Source organism: Oncorhynchus masou, chromosome 14, assembly GCF_036934945.1.
Source record: "Oncorhynchus masou masou isolate Uvic2021 chromosome 14, UVic_Omas_1.1, whole genome shotgun sequence".
NCBI lineage: Eukaryota > Metazoa > Chordata > Actinopteri > Salmoniformes > Salmonidae > Oncorhynchus > Oncorhynchus masou.
In genome coordinates, this window is record NC_088225.1 from 28328716 (window position 1) to 28354640 (window position 25925).

The 25925-nt window shown below is 45.2% G+C and overlaps 2 protein-coding genes across 2 annotated transcripts in view; one reads left to right on the forward strand and one right to left on the reverse strand.

Annotated features, from left to right (window-relative positions):
• LOC135554685 (transmembrane channel-like protein 6) overlaps positions 1-18025 on the reverse strand; it is a 36435-nt gene extending 18410 nt beyond the window's left edge. The window contains exons 1-11 of the mRNA XM_064987104.1: positions 17651-18025; positions 14768-14874; positions 14101-14244; positions 13199-13354; positions 11408-11516; positions 11146-11221; positions 10731-10988; positions 10142-10344; positions 9600-9744; positions 8139-8285; positions 1192-1364 (exon numbers count right to left, since the gene is read on the reverse strand). Of these exons, the coding sequence (XP_064843176.1) occupies positions 1192-1364; positions 8139-8285; positions 9600-9744; positions 10142-10344; positions 10731-10988; positions 11146-11221; positions 11408-11516; positions 13199-13354; positions 14101-14244; positions 14768-14874; positions 17651-17703 (1571 nt within the window). The 5' untranslated portion in view covers positions 17704-18025. The remainder of the gene's footprint in view (positions 1-1191; positions 1365-8138; positions 8286-9599; positions 9745-10141; positions 10345-10730; positions 10989-11145; positions 11222-11407; positions 11517-13198; positions 13355-14100; positions 14245-14767; positions 14875-17650) is intronic.
• Positions 18026-20232: 2207 nt separating this feature from the next.
• syngr2a (synaptogyrin 2a) lies at positions 20233-25836 on the forward strand. Its single transcript, XM_064987097.1, has 4 exons — positions 20233-20452; positions 22334-22571; positions 22920-23056; positions 23737-25836. Exons 1-4 carry the CDS (start codon positions 20354-20356, stop codon positions 23950-23952), a joined length of 690 nt encoding a protein of 229 aa, XP_064843169.1. The 5' UTR covers positions 20233-20353; the 3' UTR covers positions 23953-25836.
• The last annotated feature ends 89 nt before the right edge of the window (positions 25837-25925 follow it).

Consider the following 25925-nt stretch of genomic DNA (forward strand, 5'->3'; position numbering starts at 1 on the left):
GTCCATTCCCTTTGTGATTATTTTGAAGGCCGAAATGTCAATATTTTAAACTGGCCTAATAAAACTAAGAATTTTGAGTGGTGAGCCAGCGTTGCGCCTTTTCCTGTCCAATGGTGTTTACTCATTTTTAGGTTGATCCTTGACTCACGTTGGTTGAGCACCCTCTACTCCTTTCCAAATTGTATCTTTATTTTTATATGGTGAAAAGTAAACAAGACTCAATGGTTGTGTCTGTGTGAAACATCTTGTGATTGTGTTATGGGCTCATGTACAGGGGGTGGCAGGGTAGCCTAGTGGTTAGAGCGTTGGACTAGTAACCGGAAGGTTGCAAGTTCAAATCCCAGAGCTGACAAGGTACAAATCTGTTGTTCTGCCCCTGAACAGGTAGTTAACCCACTGATCCTAGGCCATCATTGGAAATAAAAATAATAGTTAAATAAAGGTTAAAAAAAACAAACAGGCGAGTTAACTTAACCACCAAAATAACCCCCCACTTAACTCAAGATGAAACTTCACAAGACATTCAGAATACCTCCCATTGGTTTCCACTGTGCACCATGTCTAATGTCAACATTCCACACTTCCGGTTGTATAGAGCTATCAGTATGCTTCAACCCCAAAATTGTTTTAAAATGTAACCTTTATTTAACTAGGTAAGTCAGTTAAGAACAAATTCTTATTTTCAATGATGGCCTACACTGGCCAAACCCGGACGACGCTGGGCCAATTGTGTGCCGCCCTATGGGACTCCCAATCATACCCGGTTGTGATACAGCCTGGAATCAAACCAGGGTGTCTGTAGTGATGCCTCAAGCACTGAGATCCCGTGCCTTAGACCGCTCTGCCACTCGGGAGCCCGTTAATGTCACAATCCAAAATGAAATATAGGCTAAGCAACATGTAATTTACATATTTTCATTCATATTGGATTGTGACAATAGCTTTGGTAAGATAATTCACCAACTTAATTTGTTGGACAACCAGGGTTGTCATTTTCACCAAAATTAGCTGTTTTTCCAGAAATCCCAGTTGGAAGATTCCCAGAATCAGGAGGGAATAAGCAGGAAATCTAGAATCCTTCAACCTGGATTTCTGGGAAAAATGTTGGAACTCTGGAACTTACCACAATGCTAATGTACTAATATGTGTCAAACACTGAACATCTCTGAACGCAGTTCTAGTCGTATTTACCTGAAGATGGAAACATAGAGACGTACAATGGGCGAGTTGAAGTTCTCCATCCAAGACACGAGGTTGAAGAGACCAGGGATGAGGAGGTTCCCACAGGACACAACCCCAGGCAGAGCCAGCAGACGAGCCTCATGCACCACACTGACCTCCCCCTCTGCATCCTCAAGTCTCCTCTGGTCACATTGAAGGAAAAACATTAAAACAAAGGACTGTTGTCAAGAAGAGAGAGTGTAACAAAATAGCAGGACTGTTGCATAGGCCTACAGTAGAGACCAGGAGTGTTGCATAGGCCTACAGTAGAGACCAGGGGTGTTGCATAGGCCTACAGTAGAGACCAGGAGTATTGCATAGACCTACAGTAGAGACCAGGAGTATTGCATAGACCTACAGTAGAGACCATAGGCCTACAGTAGAGACCAGGAGTGTTGCATAGGCCTACAGTAGAGACCAGGGGTGTTGCATAGGCCTACAGTAGAGACCAGGAGTATTGCATAGACCTACAGTAGAGACCAGGAGTATTGCATAGACCTACAGTAGAGACCAGGGGTGTTGCATAGGCCTACAGTAAAGACCAGGAGTAATGCATAGGCCTACAGTAGAGACCAGGGGTGTTGCATAGGCCTACAGTAGAGACCAGGAGTGTTGCATAGGCCTACAGTAGAGACCAGGAGTATTGCATAGACCTACAGTAGAGACCAGGAGTATTGCATAGACCTACAGTAGAGACCAGGAGTATTGCATTGGCCTACAGTAGAGACCAGGAGTATTGCATTGGCCTACAGTAGAGACCAGGAGTGTTGCATAGGCCTACAGTAGAGACCAGGAGTGTTGCATAGGCCTACAGTAGAGACCAGGAGTGTTGCATAGGCCTACAGTAGAGACCAGGAGTATTGTATAGGCCTACAGTAGAGACCAGGAGTGTTGCATAGGTCTACAGTAGAGACCAGGAGTGTTGCATAGGCCTACAGTAGAGACCAGGGGTTTTGAATAGGCCTACAGTAGAGACCAGGAGTAATGCATAGGCCTACAGTAGAGACCAGGGGTGTTGCATAGGCCTACCAGAGACCAGGGTGTTGCATAGGCCTACAGTAGAGACCAGGGGTGTTGCATAGGCCTACAGTAGAGACCAGGAGATAGGCCTACAGTAGAGACCAGGTGTATTGCATAGGCCTACAGTAGAGACCAGGAGTGTTGCATAGGCCTACAGTAGAGACCAGGAGTATTGCATAGGCCTACAGTAGAGACCAGGAGTATTGCATAGGCCTAGTAGAGACCAGGAGTGTTGCATAGGCCTACAGTAGAGACCAGGAGTATTGCATAGAGCCTACAGTAGAGACCAGGGTTGTTGCATAGGCCTACAGTAGAGACCAGGGGTGTTGCATAGGCCTACAGTAGAGACCAGGGGTGTTGCATAGGCCTACAGTAGAGACCAGGGGTGTTGCATAGGCCTACAGTAGAGACCAGGGTTAGGCCTACAGTAGAGACCAGGGGTGTTGCATAGCCTACAGTAGAGACCAGGGGTGTTGCATAGGCCTACAGTAGAGACCAGGAGTATTGCATAGGCCTACAGTAGAGACCAGGGTGTTGCATAGGCCTACAGTAGAGACCAGGAGTATAGGCCTAGTAGAGACCAGGGGTGTTGCAGGCCTGTTGCAGTAGAGACCAGGGTGTTGCATAGGCCTACAGTAGAGACCAGGAGTGTTGCATAGGCCTACAGTAGAGACCAGGAGTGTTGCATAGGCCTACAGTAGAGACCAGGGGTGTTGCATAGGCCAGTAGTAGAGACCAGGAGTGTTGCATAGGCCTACAGTAGAGACCAGGGGTGTTGCATAGGCCTACAGTAGAGACCAGGGGTGTTGCATAGGCCTACAGTAGAGACCAGGGGTGTTGCATAGGCCTACAGTAGAGACCAGGAGTGTTGCATAGGCCTACAGTAGAGACCAGGGTGTTGCATAGGCCTACAGTAGAGACCAGGAGTGTTGCATAGCATAGGCCTACAGTAGAGACCAGGAGTATTGCATAGGCCTACAGTAGAGACCAGGAGTGTTGCATAGGCCTACAGTAGAGACCAGGGGTGTTGCATAGGCCTACAGTAGAGACCAGGGGTGTTGCATAGGCCTACAGTAGAGACCAGGGGTGTTGCATAGGCCTACAGTAGAGACCAGGGGTGTTGCATAGGCCTACAGTAGAGACCAGGAGTATTGCATAGGCCTACAGTAGAGACCAGGGGTGTTGCATAGGCCTACAGTAGAGACCAGGAGTATTGCATAGGCCTACAGTAGAGACCAGGGGTGTTGCATAGGCCTACAGTAGAGACCAGGAGTGTTGCATAGGCCTACAGTAGAGACCAGGAGTATTGCATAGGCCTACAGTAGAGACCAGGAGTATTGCATAGGCCTACAGTAGAGACCAGGAGTGTTGCATAGGCCTACAGTAGAGACCAGGAGTGTTGCATAGGCCTACAGTAGGCCTACAGTAGAGACCAGGGGTGTTGCATAGGCCTACAGTAGAGACCAGGGGTGTTGCATAGGCCTACAGTAGAGACCAGGAGTATTGTATATGCCTACAGTAGAGACCAGGGGTGTTGCATAGGCCTACAGTAGAGACCAGGAGTATTGTATATGCCTACAGTAGAGACCAGGGGTGTTGCATAGGCCTACAGTAGAGACCAGGAGTGTTGCATAGGCCTACAGTAGAGACCAGGAGTATTGTATATGCCTACAGTAGAGACCAGGGGTGTTGCATAGGCCTACAGTAGAGACCAGGAGTGTTGCATAGGCCTACAGTAGAGACCAGGAGTGTTGCATAGGCCTACAGTAGAGACCAGGGGTGTTGCATAGGCCTACAGTAGAGACCAGGAGTGTTGCATAGGCCTACAGTAGAGACCAGGGGTTTTGAATAGGCCTACAGTAGAGACCAGGAGTAATGCATAGGCCTACAGTAGAGACCAGGGGTGTTGCATAGGCCTACAGTAGAGACCAGGGGTGTTGCATAGGCCAGGAGACCAGGGTGTTGCATAGGCCTACAGTAGAGACCAGGGTGTTGCATAGGCCTACAGTAGAGACCAGGAGTGTTGCATAGGCCTACAGTAGAGACCAGGGGTGTTGCATAGGCCTACAGTAGAGACCAGGACCCTACAGGAGTGTTGCATAGGCCTACAGTAGAGACCAGGGGTGTTGCATAGGCCTATAGACAGTAGAGACCAGGGGTGTTGCATAGGCCTACAGTAGAGACCAGGGGTGTTGCATAGGCCTACAGTAGAGACCAGGGGTGTTGCATAGGCCTACAGTAGAGACCAGGGTGTTGCATAGGCCTACAGTAGAGACCAGGGGTGTTGCATAGGCCTACAGTAGAGACCAGGAGTGTTGCATAGGCCTACAGTAGAGACCAGGGGTGTTGCATAGGCCTACAGTAGAGACCAGGGGTGTTGCATAGGCCTACAGTAGAGACCAGGGGTGTTGCATAGGCCTACAGTAGAGACCAGGGGTGTTGCATAGGCCTACAGTAGAGACCAGGGGTGTTGCATAGGCCTACAGTAGAGACCAGGGGTGTTGCATAGGCCTACAGTAGAGACCAGGGGTGTTGCATAGGCCTACAGTAGAGACCAGGAGTGTTGTAGGCCTATAGCCTACAGTAGAGACCAGGGGTGTTGCATAGGCCTACAGTAGAGACCAGGGGTGTTGCCTAGGCCTACAGTAGAGACCAGGAGTGTAGGCCTACAGTAGAGACCAGGAGTATTGCATAGGCCTACAGTAGAGACCTACAGTAGGACCAGGGGTGTTGCATAGGCCTAGTAGAGACCAGGGGTGTTGCATAGGCCTATAGTAGAGACAGTATTGAGACCAGGAGACCAGGGGTGTTGCATAGGCCTACAGTAGAGACCAGGGTATTGCATAGGCCTACAGTAGAGACCAGGGGTGTTGCATAGGCCTACAGTAGAGACCAGGAGTGTTGCATAGGCCTACAGTAGAGACCAGGGGTGTTGCATAGGCCTACAGTAGAGACCAGGGGTGCATAGGCCTACAGTAGAGACCAGGGGTGTTGCATAGGCCTACAGTAGAGACCAGGGTGTTGCATAGGCCTACAGTAGAGACCAGGTGTGTTGCATAGGCCTACAGTAGAGACCAGGAGTGTTGCATAGGCCTACAGTAGAGACCAGGAGTAGCATAGGCCTACAGTAGAGACCAGGACCAGGTGTTGCATAGGCCTACAGTAGAGACCAGGGGTGTTGCATTTGCAGGCCTACAGGCCTACAGTAGAGACCAGGGGTGTTGCATAGGCCTACAGTAGAGACCAGGGTGTTGCATAGGCCTACAGTAGAGACCAGGGGTGTTGCATAGGCCTACAGTAGAGACCAGGGGTGTTGCATAGGCCTACAGTAGAGACCAGGGGTGTTGCATAGGCCTACAGTAGAGACCAGGAGTGTTGATATGCCTACAGTAGAGACCAGGAGTATTGCATAGGCCTACAGTAGAGACCAGGGGTGTTGCATAGGCCTACAGTAGAGACCAGGAGTGTTGCATAGGCCTACAGTAGAGACCAGGAGTGTTGCATAGGCCTACAGTAGAGACCAGGAGTATTGCATAGGCCTACAGTAGAGACCAGGAGAATTGCATAGGCCTACAGTAGACCAGGGGTGTTGCATAGGCCTACAGTAGAGACCAGGGGTGTTGCATAGGCCTACAGTAGAGACCAGGAGTGTTGCATAGGCCTACAGTAGAGACCAGGGGTGTTGCATAGGCCTACAGTAGAGACCAGGAGTATTGCATAGGCCTACAGTAGAGACCAGGGGCCCTACAGTCGAGACCAGGGGTGTTGCATAGGCCTACAGTAGAGACCAGGGGTGTTGCATAGGCCTACAGTAGAGACCAGGGGTGTTGCATAGGCCTACAGTAGAGACCAGGGGTGTTGCATAGGCCTACAGTAGAGACCTAGGGTGTTGCATGTAGAGACCAGGGGTGTTGCATAGGCCTACAGTAGAGACCAGGGGTGTTGCATAGGCCTACAGTAGAGACCAGGAGTATTGTATATGCCTACAGTAGAGACCAGGGGTGTTGCATAGGCCTACAGTAGAGACCAGGAGTATTGTATATGCCTACAGTAGAGACCAGGGGTGTTGCATAGGCCTACAGTAGAGACCAGGAGTGTTGCATAGGCCTACAGTAGAGACCAGGAGTATTGTATATGCCTACAGTAGAGACCAGAGGTGTTGCATAGGCCTACAGTAGAGACCAGGAGTGTTGCATAGGCCTACAGTAGAGACCAGGAGTGTTGAATAGGCCTACAGTAGAGACCAGGAGTGTTGCATAGACCTACAGTAGAGACCAGGAGTATTGCATTGGCCTACAGTAGAGACCAGGAGTGTTGCATAGGCCTAGTAGAGACCAGGGGTAGAGACAGTAGAGACCAGGGGTGTTGCATAGCCTACAGTAGAGACCAGGGGTGTTGCTAGGCCTACAGTAGAGACCAGGGGTGTTGCATAGGCCTACAGTAGAGACCAGGAGTGTGCATAGGCCTACAGTAGAGACCAGGAGTGTTGCATAGGCCTACAGTAGAGACCAGGAGTGCATTGGCCTACAGTAGGCCCAGGGGTGTTGCATAGGCCTACAGTAGAGACCAGGGTGTTGCATAGGCCTACAGTAGAGACCAGGGGTTGCATAGGCCTACAGTAGAGACCAGGGGTTGCATGGCATAGAGACCAGGGGTGTTAGTTCAGAGACCAGGGGTGTTGCAGGCCTACAGTAGAGACCAGGGGTGTTGCATAGGCCTACAGTAGAGACCAGGGGTGTTGCATAGGCCTACAGTAGAGACCAGGAGTGTTGCATAGGCCTACAGTAGAGACCAGGGGTGTTGCATAGGCCTACAGTAGAGACCAGGGGTGTTGCATAGGCCTACAGTAGAGACCAGGAGTGTTGCATAGGGCTACAGTAGAGACCAGGGGTGCTGGAGGCGTCATCCGTTGGGCACAATGTTCAGTTCTTTGTTGCTATGAATATTAGTTGGGTGGGCAGTGGACACAGATCAGTCTTCTCAACTCCTATGGTCATTGTCAAACGTACAACCATAGGAGTTGGCTATCCAGAACAAACAGATCTGTGACCTGGCTATAGAAACACTGCAGTGCAGACAGACAAGCAAGGCTCTACATCGCTGACTATAGTCTGGTCCTCCCAGATCTGTTTGTGTTATTTGGCATGACAAAGTCCATAGGAGTGGGCTATACACCACAGATCTGGGACCAGGCTTCTGACCTACTCCAACATTGAGAATGTTGCATTCCCTTCGAATAGGCCCCGAGACATCTCCCTATCTTGTTTCGCAGGCAACAACATGTCTTAAGCTGCTTTCTGATTTCACAATGTGATTTCCTCTGTTGACTCACCAAAGTATAATTCTGCAACAAACAAAAAACGTTCCTGCCTGGTTCTCAGAGAAACTCTGAAAAAATCTTATCCCCAAAAACTGTGGCAATACTTGAAAGTAAAGTGGCGATAGTCCTCTTCCAATATCCACCCACTAACTTACTTCCTTAGAAGGAAGTTATGTATGCCAATATCCACCCACCAATTTTCTACTTAAAAAGGAAGTTATGTACAGTGTTGGGCAATGTATTCTATGTGGTATGCTAATATGAAAATGGGAAGGTAGCTAATGGGCTGGTGTGCCAGCAGCAGTGTGTTAGTAACAGAGTAAGCTCTCTCTCCTTCCTTGGTAAAGGCTCATCTACCTTTGAGAGAGCAGCCACAAGAAACTCTGGCAGTAATACCCCTATTGTGCAAACGTGAACCGTACTGGTCCGTATAGCCCATTTTCTTTCCACATTGTCCTCTCCAGCTCATGCTTGGCTCAGCAGTATGAAAAGGGTGCAACAGTTTAGCTGGGGTTGGATTTGCATAGCGTTCTATGGTGTGATACGAGCCCCCCCCCACACACACACACACACTCACCAGGTGCATGTACTTGGCAAAGCAGTGGATGCCGAGTGCACAGAAGAAGGTGCTCCCCAGAGAAATGCTCCATGCTAGCAGGTGCACCGTCATCCCAGACAGCCTGTCCTTCACCTCCTCTCCGCCTTTCACCTCCGACAACAGCTCCTGGAAAGAACGAAGAGACAGTTTATTTATTTATTCAACAAGGACAGTACACAATATCCAACAATACAGCTCATTTTCATCAGTAGCCAAACAGTGTTTGTGAATGTAGAGTCAGTGAAACTACAACACTGAAAATTAACTTCCCCAGTTAGTATTTTAATCTGCGTCATAATGTAGTTCCTTGTAGCTAACTTAGTCTTATTTGTACATCTTAAAATGGTTGCATATTCTTGCTCATTTTCTGTTGACACTGGGCAAGAATGTAGCCTTCTATAGGCATGCTACACCACAAACACCTAGACCCACATCCTGTGTGTATTTCAATACCAGCTAGAACAGTTGTCCTTTAGATACTGTAGATATGCAGATCTATCAGAGGCAAATTGACTGACTGGGAGTGGCCTTCAGCCTCTGACTGACTGACTGACTGGGAGTGGCCTTCAGCCTCTGACTGACTGACTGACTGACTGGGAGTGGCCTTCAGCCTCTGACTGACTGACTGACTGACTGACTTTCAGCCTCTGACTGACCGACTGACCTTCAGCCTCTGACTGACTGACTGACTGACCTTCAGCCTCTGACTGACTGACTGACTGACCTTCAGCCTCTGACTGACTGACTGACTGACCTTCAGCCTCTGACTGACTGACTGACTGACTGACCTTCAGCCTCTGACTGACTGACTGGGAGTGGGCTTCAGCCTCTAACTGACTGACTGACTGACAGAGTGGGCTTCAGCCTCTGACTGACTGACTGACCTTCAGCCTCTGACTGACTGACTGACTGACCTTCAGCCTCTGACTGACTGACTGACTGGGAGTGGGCTTCAGCCTCTAACTGACTGACTGACTGACAGAGTGGGCTTCAGCCTCTGACTTAGCATAGAATATGAGCTTGACCAGGCCTCTATCCTATCTGTTCTATTTTGTTTGTTATAGTCTACGCAGGATTTTGCTCCTGCCCATCACTAACATGCCTGATTCAAACATGCTTGATTCAAATGATCAGCAAATAATAATGGCTCATCACACCTAAAACAAATGGTCAGTGTATCATGGACCACATTTGGCTGAATAAGGTGTATTAGTGATGGACTTGTGCAAAAACTTGCACACCTGTTGACTTTAGCTCTCCAGCACTAGAGTTTGAAACCCCTGGGTCGTGTTCATTAGGCACAAAATGGAATAAACAGACAGAAACAGGGAGGGACTACCTGGATTTGTCCAATAAGAAATGCTTATTTGAGTTTTTGGGTTGGAATTGTATTTTTATTTTTTCATTGTGTGCCCTAATGAACATGATCCTGTCCCGTACCTTGAGCTGGGTGGTGATGTTCTCCGACTGCAGCCTGACAGACATCTTCTTGCTGACTTTGAAATCCCAGGAGCAGAAGACCTTTATGGCCATGTTTCCCTGAGACTTGAACACATGGAAACTCCTCCCAAAGGACGTGGACATGCTAAGACAAGTACAATGAAAACATTGTATTATTCCCATGAAAGACCAACAAGGAGAAAAACGTCACAGATCTGTCCTGCCAACTCTTATGGGCATTTTCACACCAACACGGACCATAGCGGTTGGCTGTAGAGCACAAACAGATCTTGGCCCAGGCTAACAAAGAGATTCCAAATGAATAGATCAGGGTCATATTCACGTTATGATCAATGGCTGCGTTTACACAGGTAGCCCAATTCTGATATTTTGCTGGTAATTGGTCTTTTGACCAATCAGATCAGATCTTTCGACAATAATTGGGCAAAATATCAGAATTGGACTGCCTGTATGAACGCAGCCTAAAAACGATAGTCTGATCCTATATCAGCACTTCAAAAGGTTTGAGAGGGTTGTTCAACCTGTAAACGAGGACGATGCCGGTGATAAAGAAAGTTATGCCGATGGTGAAGCAGTAGGCTAAGGGAATGTTGTAGGCCATCATGTGAGGGTCACTGGTGGTGCCGCAGCCAGTCCCGGCGGTGGCTTCATCAGGTCTACAACTGGTATTGATGGTGGAGTTGGTGTAGTAGCCATAAAACATTAGAGAGTTCGAGAGATAACCCTGAGAAGGAAGAGAGGTGATGTGGTTTCAGAAACACACTAACAACACTGATGTAGTGTTTTGATATAGAAGTGCTCTTGCAGGTGCTTTACATTTGTATGGGTGTGCATTGCGTTGTGACTTAGCTAGGTATGTCAGCAGCAGTTGTTTTATTGGCGTTGGCTGGATTTACACTCCACTAGGTGTACTCTGTAGAGGCTCAACAACCACGCTGTACTTTCACCGCACACAGCAGAGATTTTGGTACATGCCAGAAATTGTAACTTAACCATTCGGTGACATTTCGCTGGACGATCAGTGGAGTTTAAACTTTAGAATGAATCACATTAAGGTCAAAACCTTGTGGATGAACATAATCAACCAATCAATCATAAACCTCATCTTACCGTGCCGGTGAACAGCTCCAGGCCTGTGACTCTGCGGGAGCTGGGGGTGTGAAGGGGCGGGTGGATGGCCTGGGGGAGGACCAGGAACAGGCCGTTGATGAGGAAGAGAAAGACGTTGAAGAGCAGAAGAGTCCTGATGAAGAGAAAGTAGGAGAGCACACCAGTGCCAAAGCGGCCACCCAGCCTCTTCAAAGCCCCCTGCCACAACTGCAGGGAACTGAGGATGAAGAGACATCCGAACAAGATGTGATACAAAGCCTGTGGACACAGGACGCAGAGTTACTTTCATGCCTAACATCTCTGTGCAGAGATTAATGTCAGGATTGGAGCACTTTCCTCAGATTTGACATCTGAATGATAGTCATGAAATTGCCAACAGCATGTTTTATGCTAGTGATAGCTTGGTTATACTCACTCGCTTAAGGAAGCTACAGCAGGGAACCTGGCTGCTCAAGAGGGACTGTCCAACTTTGTCACTGAATACAAGTTTCCTAAGGAGAGATGTTGACTGTAAAAGGGGTCTTTGAAGATTCAGCAATGATGAGAGAGAAGGGTTTAAGTAGCTTTCGGGTAATTTGTTTATTGTCAAAATTTACATTGGCATCATGTAAAGCAAATGGTGTCCTGGAACAATTAAGATAATCAATTACAAACAATGAAGAGAATATGGCACACACCTAAGTTTAGTCTTCTCAGCCAGACTAAGAGGCGTGGCACGCAGCATACGCACACGGTCACCGGCCGACAGACTCTGAAGATTGTTGACCAGCTCCTGTCTCTTGGTCTCTGTAATCCACACAAAGTTAAAAGGATACCATAAAACTTCAATTTAATAGCCCAGGCATTTGTTTTGCTTCAATCACTGAACACAACCGCAAATATATGAGACAGGCTTGTATTTGCCTGGCTATTAAGAGAGCATGCAACTGGCATGCTGACTGCAGAAATGTCCAACAGAGCTGTTGCCAGATAATTTAATGTTAATTTCTCTACCATAAACCGCCTCCAACATTGTTTTAGAGAATTTGTCAGTAGGTCCAACCGGCCTCAACCACAGATCACATGTAACCACAAAAGCCCAGGACCTCCACATCCGGCTTCTTCATCTGCGGAATGAAACTGGTCTCATCTGAGACCAGCCACACCGACAGCTGATGAAACTGTGGGTTTGCACAACCGAAACCTTTCAGGACAGACTGTCAGAAAACGTCTCAGGGAAGCTCATCTGTGTGCTCGTTGTCCTCACCAGGGTCTTGTCCAGACTGCAGTTTGGCATCGTAACAGACTTCAGTGGACTAATGCTCACCTTCGATGGCCACTCGCATGCTGGAGAAGTGTGCTCTTTACGGATGTATCCCGGTTTCAACAGTACCAGGCAGATGGCAGATGTGAGGGAAAGCGTTTTGTTGATTTCAACGTTGTGAACGGAGTGCCCCATGGTCGCGGTGGGGCTATGGTATGGACAGACATAAGCTATGGACTTCAAACACAATTGCATTTTATCGATGGCAATTTGAATGCACAGAGATATCGTGACGGGATTCTGAGGCCCATTGTCGTGCCACTCATCCATCACCTCACGTTTCAGCATGATAATGCACAGCCCCATATCGCATGGATCTGTACACAATTCCTGGAAGCTGTACATGTCCCAATTGTTCCATGGCCTGCATACTCACCAGACATTTCACCCATTGAGCACGTTTGGAATGCTCTGGATTGACATGTATGCCAGTGTGTTCCAGCTCCTGCCAATATCCAGCAACTTCGCAGTCATTGTAGAGTGGGACAACATTCCACAGGCCACAATCAACAGCCTGATCAACTCTATGTGAAGGAGATGTGTCACGCTGCAGATGGTGGTCACACTAGATACTGACTGGTTTTCTGAGCCACGCCCCTACCTTTTTTTGAAGGTATAGATGACCAACAAATCTGTAACTAACAAAAAAATGTGTTTGATACCATTCCACTTATTCCGCTCCGCATGTACCACAAGCCCGTCCTCCCCAATTAAGGTGCCACAAACCTACTGTGGTTCCCAGTCATGAAATCCATAAATTAGGGCCGAATTAAATGTATTTCAATTGACTGATTTCTTTATATGAACTGTTACTCAGTAAAATCTTTGAAATTGCTGCATGTTGATTTATATTTTTGTTCAGTATAACATTTTCTAACCAAACCTTGATATCTTTAACTTTTAACAGCGGAGTCATTCTTGTTGGTACAGCCCATCTCAGCAGAGCACACAAAACAGACACTGACTCCCAATGTTCACTCTGTTCAAAAGGTTGAACAAGAGGAGCTCACCTCATACAGCATTGGTAAAAAGATCTAAAACTGTCTGGTTTCAAATGCCATACACATTGTCCTGTGTCTGTCGTGAGGATGGTAGAAGGCCCCTCAGAGCTGGTGAAAGACTATTGCCTTCAGGGGTGGATAGTGAAGTGGGTTTGGGGATTCACCTTCCTCACAGACATCCTCAGAGTCCGCCTCGATCCCATAGCCACGGATACTAGGTCTGGAGGAGAGGGAAACGTCCTGGGTCTGGCGGTGGTACCTGCGCAGCTGAGTAGAACGGATGTTACACTGGGAGATGATTTCAAGACGACTCTGCTGCCCTGAGTGAGGAGAGACCATTTCCTGAGGTTTAAAAGGAGGAAGATTACATTTACTACCTAGGTGTATTCACTAGGAACCAAACGGAAACAAATGGCCAAAACATTTGTCTAACCTGAACTTGTCCAATAAATATTCTGTTGCACAGCATACATGGTTCGCTACGGTGCGCACTAATGAATACACCCCAGCAGTTTATTCAAACATCAATCACTTGTGAGGTCAGTGGCATTTGCGTCGGCCATATTCTCCTCCAGTAGTTTTCTGAAACTTCTGACACAGTAAGACAAGAAACTCATCTAATGACTTATTCATGTTCTTAGACCCCCCATTTTGACCATCCACATAGATGTAGATTTCCGAACCATTGTACATATTTAAAATGTGTGTGGTGCGTTTACACTTATCCAGAGCGACTTACAGTAGTGAGTGAATACGTTTTCATACTGATTCCCGGTAGGAATCGAACACACAACCCTGTGTGCTATGCTCTACCAACTGTGCCACATGGGTAACAGGGCAGATACAAGAGAAACTGCAACATTTTTGTATGCTCTCAAAATATCACCCATAGTCTCTTTATGAGTCACACAAAAGCCTTTGGCCTGGGTCTTGTTCATTAAAGCACAATGTGTGAGCACAAAGTACCTCACGGTTTCAAGCCGTTTTCTTCCCTTCTGTGTCTATTAAACACAACCCTGAGGTTTCCCCTTAACAAACCGACTTGTGACTGAAAGGATGGTCTCACCGATGCTGCGACTGGGCATGGAGGACAGGACCCTCAGGGTGGCGGTAGACCAGCACTTCCTGACCAGAAGGTTGGTCTGTATGGATTCCTCACTCCTCGCATCTGCCCGCTCTCTGACATCACTCATCTGGCTGGCCAGCCTATCTGTGGGGAACACATGATTGAATATGATTAATCAGATGATAAAATATATTCAGTAAGACACACTGTACTGGCCTTGGTCGTGTTCATTAGGGCATGCAATGGAAAATTATTTCAAAAAATGTTTCAACTGCAAACATTTCTTATTGAACAAGTCCAAGTAGCCTCCTTGTTTCATTCAGTTTTGTTACATTTGGTGCCTAATGAACACGACCCTGGTGGTAGTCTGCTTGTGCTTTATCCAACTCCTCTGTGTATTATGTTCTTTGTCATACATGTAGGCATGACAATGATAAAGACAAGTTGGCTACAGTACAGTATGGGACCAGGCTAACACTGTTATGGATGTAGTGGTTATCAGAGGGAGTTAGAAGATATCAGTCTTCACCTCAATGAGCATATCAGTTCACTGGAAAACATTCACTTGTAACAAACTGGCTACGTCCTAAAAGGCAACCGATTGCCCACATAGTGCACTACTTTTGACCAGCGCCCATAGGGAATAGGGTGCCACATATAGAAGTACCTCTGCCTTCCGTTGTAAGGACCTCCATTTCCAGGGTTTCACGACTGCCACTCTTCAGACCTGTTCCCGTCATATAGTCCTGGGCCGTATCATCACCCCTAAGACTCCTGGTGAACGTTGAGCAATGGAATAGAAGAGGTTTATACCAGACAGAGGGCTGTGGTACACGTGCATCCATCAACAGACGGCTGTACGGATGAATGGACAGATACTTGTAAATGCGTAAACAAATGCACACACACAGCAGTGTTATTCTAGTGGTTAGAGACTTGGGCCAGTAACCGGAAGGTTGTTGGATCGAATCCCCGAGCTGACAAGGTAAAAATCTGTCATTCTGCCCCTGAGCAAGACAGTTAACTATTCCCCCGCACCTCTCTGATTCAGAGGGGTTGGGTTAAATGCGGAAGACACATTTAAGTTGGACAACTGACTAGGTATCCACCTTTCCCTTATTCTTGGTTTTATCTACATATAAAAACACATTAAATATGAATTATGCAACGATTGAGGTAAAAATAGCCAGTGCTTGTCGATGTTATGATTTCTTATTCTCAGAACAATGATTAATCAAACAAAAGGCTCCAATGTTGCCAAGGCAACTGGGGTCACTGGAACATATCCAAAAGAGAGAAACAGACCAGAGGACAAATAACTGCTTCTAAATGCTAGTAAAACTAAGCACATGCTCTTCAACCGATCGCTGCCCGCACCCGCCCGCCTGACTCGCATCACTACTCTGGACGGTTCTGACTTAGAATATGTGGACAACTACAAATACCTAGGAGTCTGGTTATACTGTAAACTGTCCTTCCACTCACATTAAACATCTCCAATGCAAAATGAAATCTAGAATCTGCTTCCTATTTCGCAACAAATGCCTCCTTCACTCATTCTGCCAAACATACCCTCGTAAAACTGACTATACTACAGATCCTTGACTTCGGCGATGTCATTTACAAAATAGCCCCCAACACTCTACTCAGTAAATTGGATGGAGCCTATCATAGTGCCAACCGTTTTGTCACCAAAGCCCCATATACTACCCACCACTGCGACCTGTATGCTCTCAAACCTGTATGCTCTCAAACTGTAGCATGTACTCCAGCAGGTATATTGCACTGGTCATCCCCAAGCCAACACTTCCTTTGGCCACCTTTCCTTCCAGTTCTCTGCTGCCAATGACTGGAACGAATTGCAAAAATCTCTGAAACTGGAGACTTATATCTCCCTCTCGAACTTTAAGAATCAGCTGTCAGAGCAGTTTACCGATCACTGTACCTGTACACAGCCAATCTGTAAATAGCACACCCAACTACCTCATCCCCATATTATTACTTACCCTCTTGCACCCCAGTATATCTACTTTCACATCATCATCTGCACATCCATCACTCCAGTATTAATGCTAAATTGTGATTATTTTGCCTCTATGGGCTATTTATTGCCTACCTCCCTAATCTTCTACATTTGCATGCACTGCACATAGATTCTTCTATTTTTCTTTTCTATTGTGTTATTGACTGTACGTTTGTTTATGTGTAAGTCTGTGTCGTTGTTTTTGTCACACTGCTTTGCTTTATCTTGGCCAGGTCGTAGTTGTAAAAGAGAACTTGTTTTCAACTGGCCTACCTGGTTAAATAAAAAGGTGAAATAAAAATTAAATAAATAAATTGAAAATCATTTTTCTGTAAAAAGAATTGTGTACACTTTAACTACTAAAACCACATATAACGCACGTAGAACAGATAATGGAGCTATATATTTTAAATAAGATTGTCTTTGAGAACTAACATTCACTAAACAAACACTAGACAGTCTGGGAGAAACTAAAATTCCTAAATGTCACTGCAATAAAGAAGCACTTTTTTATCAACTTCCACTGTCCTCCAAAAGCTCTTTGCTTCAGTTTGCTCCTCAAATCAACCTTGGTTAGAGAGCGGCAGTGTTCCATTCCCTTACAATCAGACAGTAGTTGGACAGCGATAAAGGAGCTTTTGAATGGGATGTTTAGACCTTGACTAATCTCATGTGAAGAGACTGCATACACATAAATGGTACCATCATCCAGCATCTGACCAAATTACGCAATAATGTTGTTCCGGGTTAACTGAGATTAAACCTTGACCTATTCCAAACTAATGATGTCCTATGCACCAACTATGTGTAACAGTATAACTTTAGACCGTCCCCTCGCCCATACCCGGGCGCGAACCAGGGACCCTCTGCACACATCAACAACAGTCACCCTTGAAGCATCGTTACCCATCACTCCACAAAAGCCACGGCCCTTGCAGAGCAAGGGGAACCACTACTTCAAGGTCTCAGAGCAAGTGACGTCACCGATTGAAATGCTATTTTAGCGCGAACACCGCTAACTAGCTAGCCATTTCCCATCCGTTACATTCACTCCCCTTTTGACCTCCTCCATTTCCGCAGCAACCAGTCATCTGGGTCACGACACCAATGTAACAGTATAACTTTAGACCGTCCCCTCGCCCATACCCAGGCGTGAATCAGGGACCCTCTGCACACAACAACAGTCACCCTCGAAGCATCGTTACCCATCACTCCACAAAAGCCGCGACCCTTGCAGAGCAAGGGGAACCACTACTTCAAGGTCTCAGAGCAAGTGACGTCACCGATTGATACGCTATTTAGCGCGCACCGCTAACTAAGCTAGCTGTTTCACATCCGTTACATATGTACAACCAGACAGAGAGAGTGTTTGTGAAACTAGAACTAACAACAAGGAACAACAAAGCACACACAATAATGCAGTATCTCCTTCAGAATATGCAACTGTGGACAGACATGGGCTACAAAACACAGCTCTACTTTAACATCCCGCCATTACCAGAGCGATCAGAGTAAAGAGCAACTTACTCCAATTCAAGCTCCATTATAGGTGTCAGATTGAAGTCCACACTGTATGCCATCCTCCTGGTCTTCACTCTGCAGGGCCACACCGGTCTGTCTGTATCATGGACTTACCCTTTTCCAATCACAGACAGAAGCATAGGAGAACACACCAAGAAGAGAGGATTGGTGGAACAGAGGTACTGTTGCGTTATATACTGTAGTTAGTGCATCGTCCCAGTCTTGTCTTCCAGTTCCCAGGAGAGGGAACTATTAGGAGCTCTTAGTGGGTGGGTTTAGGAGTTAGGACTTCGTCTGACCAACTTACACTCTCAACACTCTCAACTCATTATCTACCAAACCCAAAATATGAAGAAAAAAAACGGAAGGGTTGTTTCACAATCAAAAGAAGACTATAGAGGAAGTGGTCCCTCCCACAGACCACTAGTGTACTCCTTCCTCCGTCCTCCATCCTCCCAAAGATCCTTATCACAGGCAATGTGCCATGTTCACATGTTAAAAGGAACTTCTTCAACAGGAATTGAGAGGAACTTGTGGAGGTTAAAGAAAATGAAAACAATCAAGGACTGACCATCCATTATATCAAAATGATTGTTGTAAACATACATTGTTTACATTTAATTAATTTACACACAGAGTAAAACAAGCTTTCGGGTTCTGACGGGGTAGTACAGTTGAGCTAAGCCCATGAGGCATTTAAGTTATATTCTTCAAAAATGTATGAAGCAATTGCTTATTGCCCCTTCAAGCTCCCTCTTGGATCGAGTTGAGTTCATTTTACTAAAGAAAAAGAACAACACAGTATGTATATTTCTAATAACTAATTTCTGGAATACCTTTGGATTTTATATAACGCTATCCAACAAAATGTATTAAATAAATTCATCTGGAGCTTCTAAGTGATTGACAGCAGTGGAGGATGGTGGGAGGAGCTATAATATGACAGCTCATTATAATGGCTGGAATGGAGTCATTGAAACAGTATGAAACATATGGAAACCTCATGTTTGACTCTGTTCCAATAACTCCATTCCAGCCATTACACAGAGCCCGTCCTCCTATAACTGTTCCCAACAGCCTCCACTAATTAACAGCTGTGAATTGATTCAATGTGTTAGTTCCATTTCCACAGGTTTCCAGATGGAAACAACACCAGTCAATATACTAAACTTCTGAATCATTATTCATAGGCAGTAGCCTATGACTTACCAAAACTGCATATGTATTGTAACTGCAAAAAGTAACTTCAAATTGAATAGTTTGATGCATAAGACTTGCATTGTCGATGTATGTTCTACCCCTCACCATTTCTGAAGACTTGTTGAATTTTTTTCAGGACTGCCATGCACAGCCCCAAATCACCAATCAACTTTCAGCTCGAGCGGCTTTCTCTGGCGCAGACTCAACCAATGAAATACATTCTCCTCATTAGAGGTGTGTTCATTATGCGAAAAGTTTCGAAAACGTTAATAAAATATTTCCAAATGAATGTCAAGTTTATTCTAGACAGTTTGAATACATTTTGTAAGTCAATGTAACAGTCTAATTGCATTCCTGCATTACAGTGGTGCACAACTAAAATGCATTGGCACATCACTAAAGAATAAAATTAAGTGAATATATAATTCATAATAAACTGTCTCTTTCACAGCAGGAATCCCTTGTGTGCTACTGCTGTCCTCTAGTGGTAAACCTACATTATGAATGGAGTTTAGTGGGATATGATAGCAGTTGTTTGAGACGATATTAGTTAGAGAATCTAAAATATTGAAGTGAATAACAGTGATATGCAGACCTCACAACAACACCAATAAATGTTTTCTATTTGGTGGTCAATATGCAATGTTTTCATGTCCAAAGCACATTACACAGCCTGTGTCCCAATCAAAAGGTAGCATCCTTGCTGATTGGGAGGCCAGTCGAGGCTGCTGAGGGAAGAATGGACCATAATAATGGCTGGAACGGAGCAAATGGAATGGCATCAAACACATGGAAACCATGGAAACCATGTGTTGGATGTATTTGATACCATTCCACAAATTCTGCTCCAGCCATTACCATGAGCCTGTCCTCCACAATTAAGGTGCCACCAACCTCCTGTGGATGCCACCATCATAGCCTATGGAAGGTGGTTGTTCCTAGGGGTATCATTGCAAATACTGCCTTGATGATGAGCTATAGCCTTGACAATAACAATGAATTATATATTATACACTATAGCCAGAATGATATTTTATCTTGCTCTCTTCCACACCATAATGTCAGCCACTAGGCTACATAAGCCTATCTATTATTCTCAAAGCCTGTGAAAATGAAGTTGATAACAAGTTAATAAAGATACAAGCCATTGTGTACACAATGGGGTGTGTGTAAGGGGACACAGACACATAGAGAGAGGATATATGCTTATTTATTTTGTACAAACCCTTTGAAAATGTGTGATAATGTGACAATACGGAACACTATGGTCAAAAGGTCACTGTGAGAGTAGCAGTACGCCCATTTATTTGAAGCAATTATTAGTCCTATGAAGAATAAAAATCCTAGAGATGACGTGGTCATTGTCTGGGGCGGTTCTTTAACTTTTCAGGAAATGAGAGTGAAAACAAAACCACAGATCTGCAACTTCACAAGTGAGACCTGCGCATAGTCATTTTCTAGCTGAAGTTGGGACATATTAATCGGCATAAAAATATATATATATATAAAATGGAATCTGGTGCCTATGGGGCCTCGCTGGCCGGAGGTGACTTCGATTTTATGAGCTTTATTAAACAACCTCAAACCATAGTCCGCATCTTGAGCTGGGTGAGTGATTTACTCTAGTTTGACAGCCAGCTCAGCGTGTTATCTTAGGAAACTTTTGAAGTAGCTAACGTTAGCTAGCTAGCAACCATAGCTAGCTGTCTGTTTAACTACAGTGCACATCACAGTTGTATTTTCTTTTTATGGAAAAGCTTTCCGCATCAAGGCAAGAAGACAACATGAAAGAGTTGTTGACCTGTTTTCTAGTTTGTGATGTTGTGGAAAAGTTGCGAATGACACTTAGCTAATGCTAGCTAACAGGCTATCCAGCTGTGTTCTAGTAGGGAATTTTTACTCGTGACCAGTTTAGCTGTGTCAACCAAACTAAGCGTTTTGCCAACTGTTGATGATGGTAGTTGTAAGCCTGCCAACGGCCAGCTTTTGAGCTACAGATGCTAGTAGCTTGCTGCTGTAACTTTAGCTCGCTGGCATGACGTGGAAGAGGTTTGTTTAGCTACTATCTGATCAACTGTCAGTCTGACAGATCCACCACACCACACGGTCATCCCATCAACTTCCGTACCCCTGTAAATGTTCTGCAAGGATAGCTGTGATGACAATTTGTTTGCATGCAACTATCTATATTATTATAAGATGGACAATATGTTTAGTTTAATGGGGAAAAACATGTTCATTGATGTTGCATTACACTTCAATGGCAAGAAGAGATCTTGGATGCACTGAGCTAGCTAACCAAAAGCTGAAGCCCTTATGGAAAAGTCCCATTGGATACCAATCGGAAATCATCATGGGATACAGGTCATGGGGCCCCAGTTTGGTTGTTTTCACTTAAAACTCCAATGGGGTGACCGAGGAGCAAGCTCAACGCAACTTGCAACTGCTCAGTTCACTTGCCCCAGGCAAACCAAAAAATTGACCCAGAAAAAAGATACATTTATTTTTTGTGTCTCTGTTTCACAATTTTCCTTCAGCAAGTGGCTGATGTGTCTCACCGGAGAAAGCATCCGATCGAGTGAAACAGGCTACACATACAGGAGACAGAGGAGCACTATCTATCTGATGCTGTCTGGTCAAAAAGAGTATGACATTGTTGCCGCCTGTAGCATTGAATGCAAGGGAAGCCAGCAAGCATTTGGCTTCCCTTGATGCAAATAAAATAATAACCAATCAGCGTTGCGCTAAACTGAGTGAGCACACACATTTCACCCACACACTGCTATAGCTGTCCAAAGGGTTTCAATGGGAATTCCAATAGAATGCGCATTTTGCGGTTGATAGAGTAGCGGGTGGGTGTGGGCTGTCCACATCCAGTACAGGTCGGCTTCATAAGGCTGTCCACATCCAGTACAGGTCGGCTTCATAAGGCTGTCCACATCCAGTACAGGTCGGCTTCATAAGGCTGTCCACATCCACTACGGGTCGGCTTCATAAGGCTGTCCACATCCACTACGGGTCGGCTTCATAAGGCTGTCCACATCCACTACGGGTCGGCTTCATAAGGCTGTCCACATCCACTACGGGTCGGCTTCATAAGGCTGTCCACATCCACTACGGGTCGACCCCTGAAATCATACCAAACATACACAATGGCTTGAAAGTTAAGCATTTCACTGTACTTGTGCATGTGACAATAAAACTTGATCACACTCCCCTTGAAGTTATCCTCTACCGTTACGCCTTCCTCCATATTACCTTTAATATTTTTTTTTCCCCAGGACGTACTGTATGTCCTCATGTGACTGGTTACAGGTTGTCTAACACTGTGCTACACCTGTCTTATATGATAACAGACCTATGTGATAATATGATAACAGTCTTATATGATAACAGGCCTATGTGATAATATGATAACAGTCTTATATGATAACAGGCCTATGTGACGGACCCCAAGGTGTTCTAACCGACATGTTGTTGTCTCTTCAGATCTTTTCCATAGTGGTGTTTGCCACCATCACTGGAGAAGGCTATGTCAACCCTTCACTCCTGCCTGACACCAAATGCATGTTCAACAGGAATGACAGCGCATGCGGCTTCGGAGTGGGTATCGGAATTTTGGCCTTTCTCGCCTGCGTCGTCTTCATCATACTGGACGCCTACTTCCCTCAGATCAGCAACGCCAAAGAGAGGAAGAACATTGTCACCGTTGACTTGGTCTTCTCTGGTTAGGGGAAAACATTTGTTTGTGATACTCCAATGCTAAATCTGTAAGGCTGTAGTTTGGCACCCAGAACTGACACTTATGGACAGATTTTTCAACGATAATCTTGGCAACACTTCATATGAATAGCTTCCTTTACAATGCATTACAAGCAGGTTTATAATGCCTTATGCCATGCACAATTCACTATACTTAACAAGTTAGGTACTAAAGGTGCACTGCTTATAAACATCTATAACTACACTCATAGTGTAGTTGCTCATATGGCGTTATGAATGCACTTATAATGCATTAGGAAGCGGGAAGTCGTAGGAAATGGTACCATAAACTTTACTTTCCCTCCTCTGTCAGGAGTGTGGACGTTGTTCTGGTTCATCTGCTTCTGTGTCCTGGCCAATCAGTGGTCTCACACCACCGAAGTAGCAGGCATCCCTGTCGATGCCGCCCGAGCCGTAGTGGCCTTCTCCTTCTTCTCCATTGTCACTTGGGTGAGTCAGTCTTTCTCTCTCTCTTTTTTGTCTCAACTGTCATGTTACTATTTGAAACTGCTAGCTGCAACTGGTCTGAGCGGTCGACAGTGAATGCCCTAACCCGCTAGTAATTAATGCTGATTGTTAGCGTTCTGACTTGCTACAGGCTGTCAGGCAAGAACAAGGCAGATGTGTCCTTTTCCAGAGCTGTTATATCTCTTGGTCACCACCACACACACACACACACACACACACACACACACACATAGAAGTAATCTTTGTGGTTCTATAAGGAAAGGAGAATACATGTACATATTAACTGTGATAATGCAGCCATATAATTTGAAATGTATATAGATTAAATAGTGTAGCATAGCATTTCAGACCCATATTCACATATAACTACAGATGGGGAGAGGCTAATCACTGATGAGGCTGCCAATCAGGATTCATGGCTCTGTCTCTTGTCCAGCTAGAGGTTTTCTAAATCAAGTGTGCAAGCGCCAGCGCACCAGGCATTCTAGAATCTTCTACTTATCTTACACATAACACTCTCTGGCAGTAATTGTAACATGCACATAATGCTCTATATCTGCATTGCTTGCTGTTTGGGGTTTTAGGCTGGGTTTCTGTATAAGCACTTTGTGACACGTGTTATGGGATTTTAAAAACGTATTTACCAATATTTCCTCTCACAGGCTCTATTGACTAAATTTGCTTATACAAGATATCGCCAAGGAGTGAGTGACCTTGACCAGGGCTACACAGACCCAGCCAAAGACTACAGCACTCCTTACCCATCCACCTCCGCCTATCCCCCGTACCCCACCAGTGGGCCAGAGGGCTACCAGCAGTCCCCTTTCACCCCCCAAAACCAAGAGAATCCAGCACCATACCAGCCCCCGTCTTACTGAGGGACTGGACCATTGACCAGATTTGGGGGGGGGGTTGAGTTAAGTTGCCATTGGTGCCTGTAGCCTGGTCCCAGATCTGTTTGTGCTGTCTTGCCAACTCCTACGGTCATGCCAAACACAAAAAGATCTGGGACCCGGCTATGGTGCCTCAGCTATGTGGACTGATGTCAGCACTCCACTGGTCCTCTCCTTTCACCTAACTGTTTAAGTCTTAGCTGGTGTTGCGCTTACATAATGAAGGGTGTGTTGACATGATTTCAGTTGGTATTCATATTGTAGTTTAGGTTGTGAATGGATATTTTGCTGCATTTTTATACATACAACTAGAGTGCCTGAGCTGAGCTTCAGGTAGAATCTAAGGAAAACTGTTACTAGGGTAAAACCTAGAATGCCATGGAAAAATCTGAGATTCAGAGTGCCATCACCACTTGAGGTAACTGCCATATGTTTTTTCTGTTGTTTTCTGCACTGTTTGTCTTGTAACATATGTAATGCAGTCATGTGGACACTGAAGTTCAGATCAAACCACTAAAACATATGTCGCTGGGAACATTGCTTTGTATTGCAATTAATGAGGCTATGCTATGCTATGCTATGCTATGCTATGCTATGCTATGCTATGCTATGGACACACTGTATTTTTCTATGCTGCCTAATCCAGTTATATGGTATAGTGCCTATACAAATACCTTCTGATCATTTCAATATATTTCAACGTTATAGCAAGCCCAGGATATCAGAACGTATTGCCATATATCTAGAAATCAAATGTATTGCTAAATTATTGACAAACAAAGATTGTTTTTGTTTTTCTCTGCAAACCCATACTTTTATTTGTCCCAATAATGGGTGCACTGTCTGAAAAATGCTACCTTTAACGACTACTGTATATTAGTGCTTTTAAAAACCACCACTGAACTCACTAAGAGCCTATTTCCTGTACCCAGTTTAAACCTACTTCTGGACTGAAACTCACGCTTAATGGAAAAGCTCCATTGCAAGTAGATTTTCGTCCAGGAATAGGTTTATTCATCTTGGTCTGGGAAACCAGCCGTACATTTTTGGGGGGTAAATTGGATAACACGTTATCTTTCTGTCCCTTGAATGTCATTTGTAGTACATGCTCCCAAGTCATGTTAACCCTTTCATTTGATCTTTTTTTATTGTAGTTTCAAACGAGTCTGTAATATATTTGGTAAACGAGGGTGTGTGTTTAGTATCAGGAACGCCCTCTCCTCAACTCCTCCTACCTTCATCTATTCCGAACGTGCCTGGGAACGGTTTTATTCAGTTCTTGTCCACGACACACACCTTTTCAGACAAACTCATATCAGAATTCTCATAGATTAGTTTAACAAAATACCATCTAGTAGGTAATATATACAGTATATTGAATTGTAATGGTATTGAAAGAAAATGAGTAGGCTACCAGTATGTTGCAATAAACTAGTGAACTATTAACAAAATATATTTATAAAATAATACATATGGGAGCAGTCAGCATACGACATTAGGACACACAACTGCAATGTGTTTTGACTACTAGTCTTCCTCAGGTAGCGTTGTGATATTAGATTGAAAATTGTTTTGTAAATGACCTATGCCTTTTAATCCTCCTGGGCATGACAATGACTTCCATACAGTCCCAGAGTAAGAACCTTCATCAAAAACGACATATGGTCCTGCCTTTGTTCTTGGTATATCTTTGGTACAAGCTCATTTATTTACGTTCTCTCTGATGAAGTGATCTCACCAATTATTATGCCCTCTGTCTTGGGTTTCAAGATTGCACTGAGCTTTGCAGTCTGTTGCACAAAGTGCCTTATAAAAGCCTACTACACCACCAACCGAACCTTTGCCAAATAAAGGCTTTTCCTGTTTGGAGACTGGCCCATTTTTTAAAGAAGGGTGTATTCCAAAGGCAAATATTTGAGCAGCCGCTAAGGAGGGAGAGTAAAGGAGCCGGTGAACAG

Coding starts and splice junctions, on each gene's coding strand:
- syngr2a (XM_064987097.1), top strand. CDS start 20,354: ATGGAATCTGGTGCCTATGGGGCCTCGCTGGCCGGAGGTGACTTCGAT. Junction 20,453..22,333: donor TAGTCCGCATCTTGAGCTGG/GTGAGTGATTTA, acceptor TTGTCTCTTCAG/ATCTTTTCCATAGTGGTGTT. Junction 23,057..23,736: donor TCTTCTCCATTGTCACTTGG/GTGAGTCAGTCT, acceptor TTCCTCTCACAG/GCTCTATTGACTAAATTTGC.